This window comes from Microcaecilia unicolor, chromosome 11 (genome assembly GCF_901765095.1).
Source record: "Microcaecilia unicolor chromosome 11, aMicUni1.1, whole genome shotgun sequence".
Lineage (NCBI taxonomy): Eukaryota > Metazoa > Chordata > Amphibia > Gymnophiona > Siphonopidae > Microcaecilia > Microcaecilia unicolor.
In genome coordinates, this window is record NC_044041.1 from 113,796,562 (window position 1) to 113,815,318 (window position 18,757).

At 43.8% G+C, this 18,757-nt stretch overlaps 1 protein-coding gene across 1 annotated transcript in view; it reads right to left on the bottom strand.

The window, feature by feature from the left end:
* The window catches only part of FERMT3 (fermitin family member 3), a 124,541-nt gene that overhangs the window by 51,755 nt on the left and 54,029 nt on the right, over positions 1-18,757 (bottom strand). Inside the window, exon 3 of the mRNA XM_030219129.1 lies at positions 4,162-4,395. Within this exon, the coding sequence (XP_030074989.1) occupies positions 4,162-4,395 (234 nt within the window). The remainder of the gene's footprint in view (positions 1-4,161; positions 4,396-18,757) is intronic.

Sequence of the window (18,757 nt, forward strand, 5' to 3'; positions counted from 1 at the left end):
ATGATTTGGGAGTGTGTTAAAAATCTATCTATCTATCTATCTATCTATCTATCTATCTATCTATCTATCTGCAGTGTGAAATGAAATTAGGTACATTTTAGGTGTATTCCATTTTTTATATGCCTATATTATTAAAAATTTTAAACTGGTATATGCTCTCCATCTCCCTCATTGTCTCTCAAGATGGTCTCTCTCTCTCTTTCTCTCTGTCAACACCCCCCACCTTCTCTATAGTCACTCTGAGTCCTCCGTTCCCAGAAATCTTCCATCCTAAGCGCTCATTTTGGTTTTTAATGAAGCACACCTGCTTCAATCCCCCTATCCTCAGCAGCCATTCTTAAAGTCTCCCCTAGTCCCTAGTTTCACCCAAACTCCAGCCAGGCTCAGTCTCTTCACTTAAGGTTAGTCAAGTACAAACCGAACGGATCACCCTTTTTAGTACTGTATCTATCCTTTGGAATCAATTACCTTTAAAGCTGAAGGAAATGAAGGAGTATGGCCTCTCTTGAAAGCATTTAAAATATGATTATTTAATCAAGCTGGGTAAGGTTTTAATCCCCAAACGTGATGTGACTATGTGATCACCCCCATAAGGAGCAAGGGTATACTGAAATACGATTTTAAGAAAGTATAGAGGACATTGGGTGATAAGGTTTTTACTTGTTTCAGTTATATTGTTGAATGTAATATGTATACTTTTAAAGTGATGTTTACTGCATTATAAATCTAGAATTAAATTAAATTGAAATTCATTATCGAAAGCCAAAGACATTGCTGCTTTCTCCTGGAACCCATGTGGCCACAAACAGCACCAGAGGGTAAGGGGAAAAGGCAAGTCCTATTTCAGGAATGTTAACTGGCAGCAGCAGCTGGATGACATTATCAGATCATTGCAAAGAAGGATGATTTTCGGTTACAACTGGAAAATCCAATCCCTCATCAGTGGTGTTCCATCAGGATTTTCTCAGTCGACAAGCAGGGGTAGCCACACTTGCGGATGCCATCATCCTGATGACTCCCAGCTTGGACATTCACTTTCATAGAGGCTGCTGCAAGGTTTACATGGGCATACATGGGAACTCCTGAGTAGGTACAACTACCCTGTGCTGCTGGGTCTTTATTATTCACTCAGCCTAGCCGAACCTCTCTTGCTCCCCTCCTCATATCAAGAAAAAAAAAAGCACCAAAATGATCACAGAAAACGGCAACAGAGAAAAACTGCAACAGCTCTGGCATATTGGCTACCCCAGGGGTAGGCAACTCCGGTCCTCGAGAGCCACAGGCAGGTCAGGTTTTCAGGATATCCACAATGAATATGCAGGAGATAGATTTGCATACCATGGAGGCAGTGTATGCAAATCAAGTCCATGCATATTCATTGTGGATATCCTGAAAACCTGACCTGCCTGTGGCTCTCGAGGACCGGAGTTGCCTACCCCTGGGCTACCCTAAACACTATATGATGCATGTGTGTGCAGCTGCAGAACCCAGCAGGAGAGTGAGAGCATTAGTAACCTATCTTGCAGCTATAGCTACCATATCTCATCTGTTCTGACACTGTGAGCATCTTCAAAATTTGCAGGCTTGTACTTCCAGTCTGCTAATCTCATGCTACAGGCAGAGAGAAAGTGCCAACTGTAAATTTTGAACATGCTCATGGTGCTGGCACAGATTGTAAACAGCATCCAATAGCAGCAAGGACTCCACCATTGATCTTGTATATCCAAGGGTAGATGGGGGGGGGGGGGGGGGGGATAGAGTATGTGAAGCCAAAGAGAGGATGCAGAAGGAGGCAGGGGGCATATATCTACCACTCATTTGTAAAACTTATGTTTCTGACAGTGGGGTACATCTGCACACATTCTAGAAAACATTAGTGGGAATTTGCGGGAGTGCATTATTATACAGGTCATTTGTTTTGATAGCTGAATTTTTGCCCTTGCATTTTATCTACCTCTTGTGAATATCACATTTGATCTTTTTCCCTTCGTGCTTTAATTTACTTTAGGAAGAAAAATCAGAAAACATTTTTTTTTCACAGAAAGGGTGGCAGTTCGATAGAATGATCTTTCAGGAAAGGTAACACAGGTAAAATCAGTAACAAAATTCAAGAAAGCTTGGAATAAGCAAAAAGGATTCTTAATGGTGGAGGAATGAGGGATAAAGCCTAGGCAAAGCACAGAGGATCCTCAGTGGTAGTGGTGGTGGTGGGATGAGGGGTAAAGCCTGGGATAAGCATGGATCCTCAACAGTGGGGGAGTTAGTGGTAAAGTCTGAGATAAGCACAGACGATCCTCAGCAGTGGGGAAGTGAGAGGTAAGCCTTGGGATAAGCACAGAGGATCCTCAGTAGTGGAGAAGTGAGGAATAAAGCCTGGGATAAACTCTGAGGATCTTCAGCAGTAAAGGAGTGAGTGGTAGTTTGGGATAAGCACAGATGGGGAAGTGAGAGGTAAAACCTGGGGTAAGCACAGAGGATTATCAGTACTGGGGGAGTGAGGGGTAAGCCATGGGATAAATACAGAGAATCCTCAGTGGTAGAGGAATGAAGTAAAACCTAGAATAAGCACAGGGGAAGGCTTGAGAGAAAAAGATAATGCTTGGGATAATGAAGGATAAACCCTGAGACAGGCACCAAGATCCTGAGTTACAAAGAAGTGAAGGGAATGGTAACAATCAACTGGGATCTGAGGAATGTACCAGAATGAAAGCTATACAAATTTAAAAATACCATTTTGGAAGCACAGACCAGATGTATTCCATGTTTTAATAAGAGTGGAAAGTAGAGCAAATGACAACCAGCATGGTTAAAGGGAGAAGTGAAAGAGGCTATTAGAGTCAAAAGAACATCTTTCAGAACATGGAAAAAGATCCGAATGAAGAAAACAAGAAGCAGCATAAGTACTGGCAAGTTAGATGCAAAGCATTGATAAAGAAGGCCAAAAGAGAATACGAAGAGAAAGTTGTCTCAAAAGCAAAAACTTATAGTAATAACTTTTTCAGGTGTATCAGAAGCAGAAAGATTGTGAGGGAATCCATGGAACTATTAGATCAACAAGGAGTAAAAGGGGTACTCATGGAGAACAGGGCCATAGCAGAGAGGCTGAATGAATTCTTTGCTTTAGTCTTTATAGAAGAAGATGTAAGAGATCTACCTGAACCAGCTTGCTCTTGCGATGCCCACCCCAGCTTGTTCAAGCAACTCCACCCCTATTGATAGTTTTCAAGGGTGACAATGCAGAGGAACTGAAAGAAATCTTGATGAACCCAGAAGATGTACTGAGCCAAATTGACAAATTAAAGAGTAATAAATTACCTAGACTAGATGGTATACACCCTAGGGTACTGAAAGAACTCAAATATGAAATTTCAGACCTGCTGTTAGTGATCTGTAACCTGTCGTTAAAATTGTCCATAGTACCTGAAGATTGGAGGGTGCCCAATGTAACGCTGATTTCTAAAAAGGGACCCAGGGGTCCAGGAAATTACACAAAACTATTCAAAGTTATTAAAACACATGCGGATTGTGAAAAATTGCAGAAAGATCTTAAGAAATTGGAAGACTGGACATCCAAATGGCACAAGAAATTTAATGTGGACAAATGGAAAGTGATGCACATTGGGAAGAATAATTCAAATCATACTTACTTAATTCTAAGATTCAGCACCCAAGAAAACAATCTAGGTGTCAGATGAAATCTTCTGCCCAGTGTGTGGTGGCAGCCAAAAAAGCAAACAGAATGCTAGGAATTATTAGGACAGGGATAGAAAATAAGACAAAGAATATTATAATGCATCTCTGTCACTCCATGGTGTGACCATACCTTGAGCATGGGGGAATCTTGGGGAGACACAGGATTAAGTGTCTTGTTGGGAGAGAGGGAAAGAGAACTGGGGAGGGGCAGGGAAGGCTGAGAGATGGGCAGAAAGAACTGAAGTTGAGCAAGAGAGTTAAAGTTGAGGGCAGGGAGGATGTCAGGCCTTATGATGGGGGAATTCTGTGCGAAAATTCACATATAAAGAGTGCAGAATTTTGCCAAATTTGAAAAAACTGTGTGCTGAATTTTCAAACTTTTTGCAGAGCTTTGAATTTGTTTGCATAGAATTCCCTCAAGAGTAAATATTCCTGAGGCCTGTGAGGATTTAAAACATGTGTACTCACTCAGAATCCTACAGATCTCGATGACAGCACGGAAGACAGGGCTGGAGAAACTGACTTTCAGCAGGACTCTCCGCATATTGGGCAAAAGCAGGCGTACTGGTTTGTGTTGTGGGGTGTAGAGCAGCTTGGCATCTGCTAAGATCCCATACTTGTCCAGGGTCCAATTTGACTTCAATAGCCACATTTTCTTCTGTTCCCACCATAGGGCATGGTCTGACCAGTTCTGGGAGAGCTCTGTGGGAAGAAAAGGGATAAGTGGAGAAAAGCAACCCCATGTCTACTGAAAAAAGTATGAGCAAGAGAAAGGAAACATTACTTAGAAACATAGCATCATGACTGCAGATAAAGGGAAATGGGACTTGATATACTGCCTTTCTGAGGTTTTTGCAACTACATTCAAAGTGGTTTACATATATTCAGGTACTTATTTTGTACTAGGGGCAATGGAGGGTTAAGTGATTTGCCCAGAGTCACAAGGAGCTGCAGTGGGAATTGAACTCAGTTCCCCAGGATCAATGTCCACTGCACTAACCACTCTCCCATCCAGTCTGCCCATCCTCTGTAACCCCAACCCCTCCTCTTTCTAAGGGATTCCACATGCTTATCCTGTGCTTTCTTAAACTCTGACAAAGTCCTCGACTCCATGACCTCCACCGGGAGGCCATTCCACGCTTCCACCACCCTTTCCGTGAAATAATACTTTCTTAGATTCTTCCTAAGCCTATTCCCTCCTAACTTCAAACAATCAACATGAGACCAAACGTCTGATGTAATGCACAGTTCTTAAATGCTTTTTTGAGTAAGTGGAGAACACCTTATGTGACTACCGATTTCTATATCTATCCTTTTCAATTTACACACGTAATTTTCTTTTGCCAGAAAAGTAAAGCATGTAGGCTAAAGACATGAATAGAGATCAGTACAGTCCTTTCTCTTTTGCAGGAAGAGGCAGGGGCGTAGCCACGGGTGGGCCTGGACGGCCACTTTCCCTCCAGGCCCACCCATCCAACATCCTGCTGCTGTCGCTGCCTTTTCTCCCGCGGCTCCGCCGGGTCCGGGAAGCAGAGTTCAGCAGCGTTGCCTGCCTGCCTTTTAAAATAATTTGTCTCCCTAGGCTCCGCTGCATTTACTTCTTTGCCCGTCGCAAAGCGCTGCCGTTCACACAGGCGGCTCCGCTCCCCTTTGCCGCGTCCATCTGGCCCTAGGTATCCACTACAGGAAGTGGATCAGAGAGGGCCGGATGGACGCGGCAAAGGGGAGCGGAGCTGCCTGTGCGAACGGTAGCGCTTTGCGACGGGCGAAGAAATAAATGCAGCGGAGCCTGGGGAGACGAATTATTTTAAAAGGCAGGCAGGCATGCAGGCAACACTGCTGAACGCTGCTTCCCGCCACGCTGGTAACTGGCGCAGGGATGGATGCTTACCCTGCTTACCGGGTTTTACCGGCCCTGCCTGCCCTGAGCGTGCGCCATTTCCAAGGGGAAAAGAAAACCCCTCAAAATAGTTTACATGGTGATAACCAGGTGGTAATCGGGCATCGCTGTGCATTAACCGATTACCGCTGGGTTAGCACGGACGCCCTTATCGCCACCTTAATGGGTGGTGGTAAGGGCTCCCCACCTCATGGCCATGCGGTAAGAGTTCTCTTACCGCATCGCCATGGGTGTCTGGGGGCTTTTTTACCTGCTGCGGTAAAAAGGGCCCTGGTATGCAGGAAAAACAGCCCCTGCAGCTAGCACACGGCCCTTTTTCCTGCAGCTTGGTAAAAAGACCCCTTAATAAGGGAAAGGGAAATGGGACTTGATATACTGCCTTTCTGAGGTTTTTGCAACTACATTCAAAGCAGTTTACATCTATTCAGGTACTTATTTTGTACCAGGGGCAATGGAGGGTTAAGTGACTTGCTCAGGGTCACAAGGAGCTGCAGTGGGAATCGAACTCAGTTCCCCAGGATCAAAGTCCACTGCACTAACCACTAGGAGTAGTCAATATGAATTCAGCCAAGGAAAATCTTGCTTCACTAATTTGCTACATTTTTTTTAAAGTGTAAACAAACATGTAGATAAAGGACAGCTGATTGATGTAGTACAGTGGTGGAAATAAGTATTTGATCCCTTGCTGATTTTGTAAGTTTGCCCACTGACAAAGACATGAGCAGCCCATAATTGAAGGGTAGGTTATTGGTAACAGTGAGAGATAGCACATCACAAATTAAATCCGGAAAATCACATTGTGGAAAGTATATGAATTTATTTGCATTCTGCAGAGGGAAATAAGTATTTGATCCCCCACCAACCAGTAAGAGATCTGGCCCCTACAGACCAGGTAGATGCTCCAAATCAACTCGTTACCTGCATGACAGACAGCTGTCGGCAATGGTCACCTGTATGAAAGACACCTGTCCACAGACTCAGTGAATCAGTCAGACTCTAACCTCTACAAAATGGCCAAGAGCAAGGAGCTGTCTAAGGATGTCAGGGACAAGATCATACACCTGCACAAGGCTGGAATGGGCTACAAAACCATCAGTAAGACGCTGGGCGAGAAGGAGACAACTGTTGGTGCCATAGTAAGAAAATGGAAGAAGTACAAAATGACTGTCAATCGACAAAGATCTGGGGCTCCACGCAAAATCTCACCTCGTGGGGTATCCTTGATCATGAGGAAGGTTAGAAATCAGCCTACAACTACAAGGGGGGAACTTGTCAATGATCTCAAGGCAGCTGGGACCACTGTCACCACGAAAACCATTGGTAACACATTACGACATAACGGATTGCAATCCTGCAGTGCCCGCAAGGTCCCCCTGCTCCGGAAGGCACATGTGACGGCCCGTCTGAAGTTTGCCAGTGAACACCTGGATGATGCCGAGAGTGATTGGGAGAAGGTGCTGTGGTCAGATGAGACAAAAATTGAGCTCTTTGGCATGAACTCAACTCGCCGTGTTTGGAGGAAGAGAAATGCTGCCTATGACCCAAAGAACACCGTCCCCACTGTCAAGCATGGAGGTGGAAATGTTATGTTTTGGGGGTGTTTCTCTGCTAAGGGCACAGGACTACTTCACCGCATCAATGGGAGAATGGATGGGGCCATGTACCGTACAATTCTGAGTGACAACCTCCTTCCCTCCGCCAGGGCCTTAAAAATGGGTCGTGGCTGGGTCTTCCAGCACGACAATGACCCAAAACATACAGCCAAGGCAACAAAGGAGTGGCTCAGGAAGAAGCACATTAGGGTCATGGAGTGGCCTAGCCAGTCACCAGACCTTAATCCCATTGAAAACTTATGGAGGGAGCTGAAGCTGCGAGTTGCCAAGCGACAGCCCAGAACTCTTAATGATTTAGAGATGATCTGCAAAGAGGAGTGGACCAAAATTCCTCCTGACATGTGTGCAAACCTCATTATCAACTACAGAAGACGTCTGACCGCTGTGCTTGCCAACAAGGGTTTTGCCACCAAGTATTAGGTCTTGTTTGCCAGAGGGATTAAATACTTATTTCCCTCTGCAGAATGCAAATAAATTCATATACTTTCCACAATGTGATTTTCCGGATTTAATTTGTGATGTGCTATCTCTCACTGTTACCAATAACCTACCCTTCAATTATGGGCTGCTCATGTCTTTGTCAGTGGGCAAACTTACAAAATCAGCAAGGGATCAAATACTTATTTCCACCACTGTATATCTAGATTTTCAGAAAGCTTTTGACAAAGTCCCTCATGAGAAACTCCTAAGAAAAATTTAAAAACCATGGGATAGGAAACAATCTTCTGTTGTGGATTTGGAGCTGGTTAAAAATAGAAAACAGAGAGTAGGTTTAAATGGGCAATTCTTTCAATGGAGGAAGGTGAATAGTGCTGTGCCACAAGGATCTGTAGGGAGTGGGGACCCCGTTCATTGCAATCGGTTACCTATTCAATTTAGAGTAATATATAAGGTTGCATATTTGATCCATCAGGTATTATGTGCGAATTTTATTCCTTGGTATCTAAAACAGTCCATTGTTGTGTATCGGCCTCAAAGGGCTTTGAGATCGGATCATGCAATGTTATTGGTAACTGGAGATTTGCATTCTGTGAAACATGCTCGTACTTGGAATGCAGTTTTTTCACTTGCTGGCCCACAGAGTTGGAATGCCTTACCCGGGGTTTTAAGGCCATGTAGCAGTTTGACATTTTTCCATAAATTGCAGAAGACACATTTGTGTGTGCAGGCATGGGGCTGATAAGCCCATTTTGAATATTGTATTTCAGTTTTATTTGTTTGGTTTTGTAACTTGAGATTTGTTTGTTTGTTTGATTTGTATTATGGACAGGGCCATCGAGAGACTGAGCTGGGCCTGGAGCAGGGCTGCTGCTGCCCCCCACCAAGGATTGCCACCACCGCCCCCTCAAGATCACCGCTGCCCTCCAAGGATTGCCGCCCCCCCCCCCTGCAACTGCAAATACCTTGGCTGATGGGGATTCCGAGACCCCGCCAGCAGAAGAGGTCTTCCTCCAGTGCTGCTCTTCACTCTGCCGCATGGCCTGTCCCTGTGGCTGCTTTTTCTCTCACGTTGCGCATGCTCGGTTTCAAAACTGAGCATGCGTGGCCTGAGGGGGAAAGCAGCCGCTTGGCAGGCAATTTGGCAGACTGAGTGAAGAGCAGCACTGGAGGAAGACCTCGCCTGCTGGTAGGGCATGGGGGGACCCCCAACAGCCAAACCAGAGGCCCTGGCCTGAGGTCCTGTGTCTGCTCCTCCCTAGCCTCTATGGGGGGCCTGGTGCATTAACCGATTACCGCTGGGTTAGCACGGACGCCCTTATCGCCACCTTAATGGGTGGTGGTAAGGGCTCCCCACCTCATGGCCATGCGGTAAGAGTTCTCTTACCGCATTGCCATGGGTGTCTGGGGGCTTTTTTACCTGCTGCGGTAAAAAGGGCCCTGGTATGCAGGAAAAACAGCCCCTGCAGCTAGCACACGGCCCTTTTTCCTGCAGCTTGGTAAAAAGACCCCTTAATAAGGGAAAGGGAAATGGGACTTGATATACTGCCTTTCTGAGGTTTTTGCAACTACATTCAAAGCAGTTTACATCTATTCAGGTACTTATTTTGTACCAGGGGCAATGGAGGGTTAAGTGACTTGCTCAGGGTCACAAGGAGCTGCAGTGGGAATCGAACTCAGTTCCCCAGGATCAAAGTCCACTGCACTAACCACTAGGAGTAGTCAATATGAATTCAGCCAAGGAAAATCTTGCTTCACTAATTTGCTACATTTTTTTTAAAGTGTAAACAAACATGTAGATAAAGGACAGCTGATTGATGTAGTATATCTAGATTTTCAGAAAGCTTTTGACAAAATCCCTCATGAGAAACTCCTAAGAAAAATTTAAAAACCATGGGAAAGGAAACAATCTTCTGTTGTGGATTTGGAGCTGGTTAAAAATAGAAAACAGAGAGTAGGTTTAAATGGGCAATTCTTTCAATGGAGGAAGGTGAATAGTGCTGTGCCACAAGGATCTGTAGGGAGTGGGGACCCCGTTCATTGCAATCGGTTACCTATTCAATTTAGAGTAATATATAAGGTTGCATATTTGATCCATCAGGTATTATGTGCGAATTTTATTCCTTGGTATCTAAAACAGTCCATTGTTGTGTATCGGCCTCAAAGGGCTTTGAGATCGGATCATGCAATGTTATTGGTAACTGGAGATTTGCATTCTGTGAAACATGCTCGTACTTGGAATGCAGTTTTTTCACTTGCTGGCCCACAGAGTTGGAATGCCTTACCCGGGGTTTTAAGGCCATGTAGCAGTTTGACATTTTTCCATAAATTGCAGAAGACACATTTGTGTGTGCAGGCATGGGGCTGATAAGCCCATTTTGAATATTGTATTTCAGTTTTATTTGTTTGGTTTTGTAACTTGAGATTTGTTTGTTTGTTTGATTTGTATTATGGACAGGGCCATCGAGAGACTGAGCTGGGCCTGGAGCAGGGCTGCTGCTGCCCCCCACCAAGGATTGCCACCACCGCCCCCCCAAGATCACTGCTGCCCTCCAAGGATTGCCGCCCCCCCCCTCCTGCAACTGCAAATACCTTGGCTGATGGGGATTCCGAGACCCCGCCAGCAGAAGAGGTCTTCCTCCAGTGCTGCTCTTCACTCTGCCGCATGGCCTGTCCCTGTGGCTGCTTTTTCTCTCACGTTGCGCATGCTCGGTTTCAAAACTGAGCATGCGTGGCCTGAGGGGGAAAGCAGCCGCTTGGCAGACAATTTGGCAGACTGAGTGAAGAGCAGCACTGGAGGAAGACCTCGCCTGCTGGTAGGGCATGGGGGGACCCCCAACAGCCAAACCAGAGGCCCTGGCCTGAGGTCCTGTGTCTGCTCCTCCCTAGCCTCTATGGGGGGCCTGGTGCCTGAGTTTTCTCTCTCCTGTTCCTGTCAGGACATGATCACCCGGGTCCCGTCAGGAGCAGGAGAGAGAGAGAGACATCCCAGTACCAGGCCCCCCTTGCAAGCCTGAGCCCGGGGAATTTTGCCTCTCCACTCCTCCCCTCAGCAGCCCTGATTATGGATGTTTTTTGTAATCCACTTAGTTGTAGGCAGAATATAAATTTTTCTAAATAAATAAATATTTATAAATGATCTAGAAAGCAGAATGATGAGTGAGGTGATCAGTTTCGCAGATAACACAAAACTAAAAGTAGTGATATTGCAGGTGGACTATGTAAATTTGCTGGAGGATCTTGGGAGGCTGGAAGACTGGACATTCATATGGTAAATGAAATTTAATGTAGACAAGTGCAAAGTGATTCACATTGAGAAGAATAACCCAAATAATAGCTACATGATGCTAGGTTAGGAATCACCACCGAGGAAAAGGATTTAGGGGTCATCATTGATAATATGTTAAAATCTTCTGCTCAGTGTATAGCGAAGGCCAAAAAAGCAAACAGATTTTAGGAATTAGGAAACAAATATAGAAATCAAAGAATATCATAAGGCTTCTGTATTGCTCCATGGTGAGACCACATCTTGAGTATTGTTTTAAAATCTGGTCGCTGCGTCTCAAAAAAGATAGAGTGGAACTGGAAAAGGTACAGACAATGGCGATCAACATGATTTAAGGAGATGGAATGACTCTCATATGAGGAAAGGCTACAAAGATGGCTGAGGGGAGATCTAATTGAGGTCTAAATAAGGTTTGGATACGTTCCTAAAAGAAAAGTTCATAAACCATAATTAAGGTGAATTTGGGAAAATCCACTGCTTATTTGCTTTACTCTTTTGAGATCTCCAAGTACTTGTGAGCTGGATTGGCCACTGTTGGAAATAGAATGCTGAGCTTGATGGACCTGTGGTCCATCCCAGTAAGGTGATGCTTATACTTATGTACTTATCTTTCAAAGTCCAAAGCAAGAGTAGAGGATGCCACAAAACAAAACCAGCCAATGGGATGAAGTCAAAGAGTTCTTTATTCAAAGCAATATTGGATTGCTGTTTGTTTGTCAGGCGCTTCTGCGTCCGTCCGACACTACAGACAGATTAACTTGGCTGAGCTAGTGTTTTGCACCAGGTTTCCCTGTTTTTTACTTTTGCTTGGAAAGTTGTATTGAGACCCCTGAAGCAGTTGGTTCACCGAATCATGGACCTTTTTGGTTCCAGATACTGGTGCTTTGAATAAAGGATTCTTTGACTTTATCCCGTTGGCTGGTTGTGTTTTGTGGCATCCTCTACTCTTGCTTTGGACTTTGGACTACATGTAGAGATTTCTACCTGTTTTGTGTTTTTGTCTTATCTTTCAAAAACATTTTGCACACCTGTATGGAGATGATCAGCCAGTGTCACATAAGAGGATTGTTTTATTTCTTGCACTTTTGTATTTTCCTACTTTAAGTGATGCACAGAGAGAGGTACCCTATGCTCCAATTACATTGTCTGAGATACAGTTGGTATTGAAGGCTGTCTCTAATAAAAAATGCCCAGGTCCAGATGGCTGCCCATCTGAGCTTTATAAGAAATATTATCAAAGTAGGACCATTTTGGTAGATCTTTTATTTTTTAATTACATCTCGGTGGTCTCTCTGGTGCAATTATCATTCTCATTTATAAGATGGGGAAGGAGAGCAGAGAGTGCAGCCTAAACTATCTTGTTTCCATGACTAATACAGATAATAAGATTCTTGCAAAAATCCTACAGCGTAGATTGGAGAAGTGTCTCCTCAACTGGATTCTCTCTGATCAGGTAGAGTGTGTTAAGGGTCTAGACTCTACCTACAACATCAAAAGGCTATTTAATATACAGTAGTGCACCTTGCTAATAGAGGTCAGGACTTGTCCTGTCCCTGGATGAGGCAACTTCATCTAATCAGATCATCCTTTGATCAAAAAGCCTTCGTGCTACTGGTACAAATGCTTATCCTACTACACCTGGACTACTGTAATGTTCTTCTATTTGGCATTAAGAGTATATATATTAAAAAAAAAAACTGCAGATCACACAGAACACTGCAGCAAGGTTAATTTTCAAATTGAATAGATACACTAGCGTTTCATCTTATCTTACAAAACTACACTGGTTACCAATAGCTGAAAGCCAGCATGGTTAAAAGGTGAAGTAAAAGAGGCTATTATAGCCAAAAGATTGTCCTTCAAAGAATGGAAAAAGGATCCAAATGAAGAAAACAAGAAGCAACATAAGAACTAGCAAGTCAGCTGCAAAGCATTAATAAAGAAGGCTAGAACAGAATATGAAGAGAAACTTGCCTCAGAGGCTAAAACTCTCAGTAACAACTTTTACAGGTACATCAGAAGCAGAAAGCCTGCAAGGGAATCTGTGGGACTATTAGATCACGAAGGAGCAAAATGGGCGCTCAGAAAAGCCAAGGTCATAGCGGAGAAACTGAATTAATTCTTTGCTTCTGTCCTGATGGAAGAAGATGTAAGAGACCTGCCTGTACCGGAAATGGTTTTCAAGGGTGATGATGCGGAAGAACTGAAAGAAATCTCGGTGAAACTGCAAGATGTACGGAGCCAGAATAACAAATTAAAGAGCAGTAAATCACTTGGACCGGATGGCATATATCCATGGGTACTCAAAGAACTCAATCATGAAATTGCTGATCTGCTGTTGGTAATATATTACCTGTTGTTAAAATTGTCTGTAGTACCTGAAGATTAGAGGGTGGCCAATGTGACGCCAATTTTTTAAAAGGGTTCTAGGGGTGATCTGGGAAATTACGGACCGGTAAGCCTGATGTTGGTGCTGGGCAAAATAGTGGAAACTATTATAAAGAATAAAATTACAGCACATGTAGACAAACATGGTTTAATGGGACAGAGTCAGCATGGGTTCAGCCAAGGGAAGTCTTGCCTCACCAATTTGCTTCATTTCTTTGAAGGCATGAATAAACATGTGGATACAGGTGAGCCAGTTGATATAGTGTATCTAGATTTTCAGAAAGCTTCTGATAAAGTTCCTCATGAGAGAATCCTCAGAAAATTAAAGAGTCATGGGTAAGGGCAAGGTTCAGGTATGGATTAGGAATTGGTTATCGGACAGAAAACAGAGGGTAGGGTTAAATAGTCATTTTTCTCAATGAGGGTGAACAATGGAGTGCTGCAGCGATCTGTATCGGGACCTGTGCTATTTAACATATTTATAAATGATATGGAAATAGGAACAACGAGTGAGGTGATTAAATTTGCAGATGATACAAAACTATTCAAGGTTGTTAAAAAACGTGCAGACTGTGAAATATTGCAGGAAGACCTTAGGAAATTGGAAGACTGGGCGTCCAAATGGCAGATGAAATTTAATGTAGACAAATGCAAGGTGATGCACATTGGAAAGAATAATCCGAATCATAGTTACCTGATGCTAGGAACCACCTTGGGGGTTAGCACTTAAGAAAAAGATCTAGGTGTCATTGAAGATAATACGCTGGAATCTTCTGCTCAGTGTGTGGCAGTGGCCAAAAAAGCAAACAGGATGCTAGGAATTAGGAAAGGGATGGTGAATAAGATAAAAAATACTATAATGCCTTTGTATCGCTCCATGGTGTGACCGCACCTTGAGTATTGCGTTCAGTTCTGGTTGCCGTATCTCAAAAAAGATATAGCAGAAATAGGAAAGGTTCAAAGAAGAGTGACCAAAATGATAAAGGAGGTGGAACTCCTCTAGTATGACAAAAGGCTAAAGAGGTTAGGGCTCTTCAGCTTGGAAAAAGACGGATGAGGGGAGATATGATTGAGGTCTACAAAATCCTGAGTGATGTAGAACGAGGTAAATCAATTTTTTACTCATTCCAAAAGTACAAAGACTAGGGGACACTCGAGGAAATTACATAGAAATACTTTTAAAACTAATAGGAGGAAATATTTTTCACTCAATAAATAGTTAAGCTCTGGAACTCTTTGCCAGAGGATGTGGTAACAGTGGTTAGAGTATCTGGGTTTAAAAAAGGTTTGGACAAATTCCTGGAATAAAATTCCATAGTCTGCTATTGAGACAGACATGGGGAGGCAACAGCTTGTCTCGGGATTGATAATATTGAATGTTGTTGCTAATTGGGTTTCTGCCAGGTACTTGTGACCTGGGCTAGATGGACCATTGGTCTGACCCAGTATGGCTACTCTTATGTCCTTATGTTGCATGTCTAGTCTTTCAGATTCTTCAAGATGCCACCTCTGAACTGCTGATTAACATCTCTTCTATCTGTACTGTTCACTCCAACAGACTGAAAGGACAATTGATCTTAGCCACACTGTTTCACAAGGGAATCCGATCACAAAAGACCTATAATTCGCTCTTCTCAGTATCAGGGATCACTATTATGGAGCTCACTCCCTCTGGCTATTAGATCAGAGAACAGCTACCTCAGCTTCCGTAAGAAGCTAAAAACTTTCTTCTTCCCAAAGACTGTTAGATAACAATCATCGATCTCTGATCCCCTAACAACTCTGGAACTATCAAATATAACATAGCAACATGACAATTACCGATCGTTGATCTCCTAATGAACTCTAGAACTATCAAATATAACACTGATTACAGTCACATCTCATAACGCTTTATATCTATTATATTCACCCAATGTCCTACTTATAATATTGTAACTGTTGTTCCAATAACGATGTAAACTGCACTGAACCCTAAATAGGAGACATTAGCGGTTTATAAGACCTGATTACATTGAATTGAATAAGGCAAATCAAAAGAAAATTTGAAAAAAAAAACTCGCCTCAGCAACAAACACTAATAATGAGAACTTTTCACAAGTACATTTGAAGCAAACTGCTTACTAGGAAATCAAGTAGAATGTTAGATGACCAAGAGGTATAAAGCGCACTCAGGGAGTACAAGACCAAAGCAGAAAAATTAAGGGTCAATTTTCAGCAGTGGTGGTGAGCAGATGAATTTAAATGTCAACACCACCATTTAATACACATATTCTGTGCTGTTATAGCACAGTCGCAGGTGCTGAATACACCATATTTTCACGTTATATAACATATGGGTTATACATGGTTTTACACTTTTTTTGCAAGTGGTGTGGGGTATACACAAGTGTGGGTTGTACACGAATTTATTCACACAATCAGTACTTTTCAATAGGAGTAATGCACTATTTTATATTTTATTGCAATAACAGGCGCAGGGCATATACAACTTTACTTACAAAATTGGCTTTTTTTCTGCGGGGTAATATACACAGGTGAGGGTTATATATGCAAAAATACGGTACGTACTGTGTGATCATTGCTGCTGCTATCTTAATAGCTACTGAAAATCATCACTATCCAGACAATTTTGCTGCTCTGCCCCTTCACTATATGGATTGTGAAGATAGAGGTCTACAAAATAATGAGTGGGGTAGAGCGGACAGATGTGAAGCGTTTGTTTACACTTTCTAACAATAATAGAACCAGAGGACACAAGATGAAATTAGAATGTGGTAGGTTTAAAACAAATTGGAGAAAGTTTTTCTTTACTCAGCGCATAGTTAGACTCTGGAACTCATTGCCGGAGAAGGTAGTGATGGCAACTGGACTTGCTGAGTTTAAAGGGGGTCTGGACAGATTCCTGAAGGAAAAGTCCATTGATCATTATTAAATTTTGGGTTTTTGCCAGGTTCTTGGGGCCTGGATTGGCCACTGTCGGAGACAGAGTGCTGGGTTTGATGGACCTTTGGTCTTTTCCCAGCATGGCAGTGCTTATGCTTATGTACTTATGTAGTTAGAGAGATTTTCACCCCAACACTATCCCTGTAGTGATTAAAAATATGGATAGCAGAGACTAGAGTTACATTCATCTTGTTCCCATCGCATATCTTCTCTTGGTCCCTCAGCTATATGGTAAGCCATATTGTAGAAAATCTTTAGCATCATATCTATGTTAGTTGAATGTTCTAATGCATGCTTATTAGATGTATCATTAGTATTATGCTAACATTGCATTATATCTCTGGTATTTGAATTCCAGTGCTGTTAAATGTATTTCTTTATGCTGTTTTACGGTAATTCTATTATTAGGTTTCCATTTACTGTTTTCAAATTTACCTCATTTAGGACATCTTTTTCTAAGGCGCGCTCACGTTTTTAGCGTGCGCTAAAATTGTGGGTGCGCTAAACTTTAGAGACGCCCATAGGAATGCATTGGTGTCTCTAACATTTAGCGCGTCCACAATTTTAGCGCACACTAAAAATGTGAGCGCGCCTAAGTAAAAGACCCTCTTATTGTATTCGGCGTACCTCAGGGTTCTGTTCTTGGTCCCCTCCTCTTTTCTATCTACACTTCTTCCCTTGGTTCATTAATCTCATCCCATGGCTTTTCCTACCATCTCTATGCTGATGACTCCCAAATCTACCTTTCTACCCCTGATATCTCACCTTGCATCCAAACCAAAGTTTCAGCGTGCTTGTCTGACATTGCTGCCTGGATGTCTCAACGCCACCTGAAATTAAATATGACCAAAACCGAGCTTCTCATTTTCCCCCCCAAACCCACCTCCACGCTCCCCCTGTTTTCTATTTCTGTTGATGGCTCTCTCATTCTCCCCGTCTCCTCAGCTCGAAACCTTGGGGTCATCTTTGACTCTTCTCTCTCCTTCTCTGCTCATATCCAGCAGACCGCCAAGACCTGTCGTTTCTTTCTTTACAACATCCGTAAAATCCGCCCCTTTCTTTCCGAGCACTCTACCAAAACCCTCATCCACACCCTTGTCACCTCTCGTTTAGACTACTGCAATCTGCTTCTTGCTGGCCTCCCACTTAGTCACCTCTCCCCTCTCCAGTCGGTTCAAAACTCTGCTGCCCGTCTCATCTTCCGCCAGGGTCGCTTTACTCATACTACCCCTCTCCTCAAGACCCTTCACTGGCTCCCTATCCGTTTTCGCATCCTGTTCAAACTTCTTCTACTAACCTATAAATGTATTCACTCTGCTGCTCCCCAGTATCTCTCCACACTCGTCCTTCCCTACACCCCTTCCCGTGCACTCCGCTCCATGGATAAATCCTACTTATCTGTTCCCTTCTCCACTACTGCCAACTCCAGACTTCGCGCCTTCTGTCTCGCTGCACCCTACGCCTGGAATAAACTTCCTGAGCCCCTACGTCTTGCCCCATCCTTGGCCACCTTTAAATCTAGACTGAAAACCCACCTCTTTAACATTGCTTTTGACTCGTAACCACTTGTAACCACTCGCCTCCACCTACCCTCCTCTCTTCCTTCCCGTTCACATTAATTGATTTGATTTGCTTACTTTATTTATTTTTTGTCTATTAGATTGTAAGCTCTTTGAGCAGGGACTGTCTTTCTTCTATGTTTGTGCAGCGCTGCGTATGCCTTGTAGCGCTATAGAAATGCTAAATAGTAGTAGTAGTAGTAGTAGTAGTATTCATGTTTATTCTTGGTTATTTTACTATTGGTATGCTGTTAACAAAATTATAAGATTTATGTTAAACTGTACCTGATGTACACTGTCTTGGGTGAATCTCTTCATAAAGGCGGTTAATAGTCACCTTACTTTCTAACTCTTCTTACTCTCTTACCTGTCTATATGTTCCATCATTGCTTATACCCTTCACTGTCAATTAAAATGTTTTATTTCATACTAGTAAAAAAGGCCCGTTTCTGACACAAATGAAACGGGTGCTAGCAAGGTTTTCCTTGGCTCCCCTGCAGTCACCCATGTCCAGCGACCCTCCTCTCCCCCTGCAGCCACCCATGCCCAGTGAACCTCCTCTCTCCCCTGCCCCCCCTCCTGCCACCCATGTCCAGCGATCCTCCTCTCTCCCCTGCCCCCCCTACAGCCACCCATGTCCAGCGACCCCCTGCCCCCCCTGCAGCCACCCATGTCAAGCGACCCTCCTCTCTCCTCTGCCCCCCCTGCAGCCACCCATGTCCAGCGACCCTCCTCTCTCCCCTGCCCCCCATGCAGCCACCCATGTCCAGTGACCCTCCTCTCTCCCCTGCCCCCCCTCCAGCCACCCATGTCCAGTGACCCTCCTCTCTCCCCTGCCCCCTCCAGCCACCCATGTCCAGCGACCCTCCTCTCTCCCCTTCCCCCCCCTCCAGCCACCCATGTCCAGCGACCCTCCTCTGGACATGGATCAGCT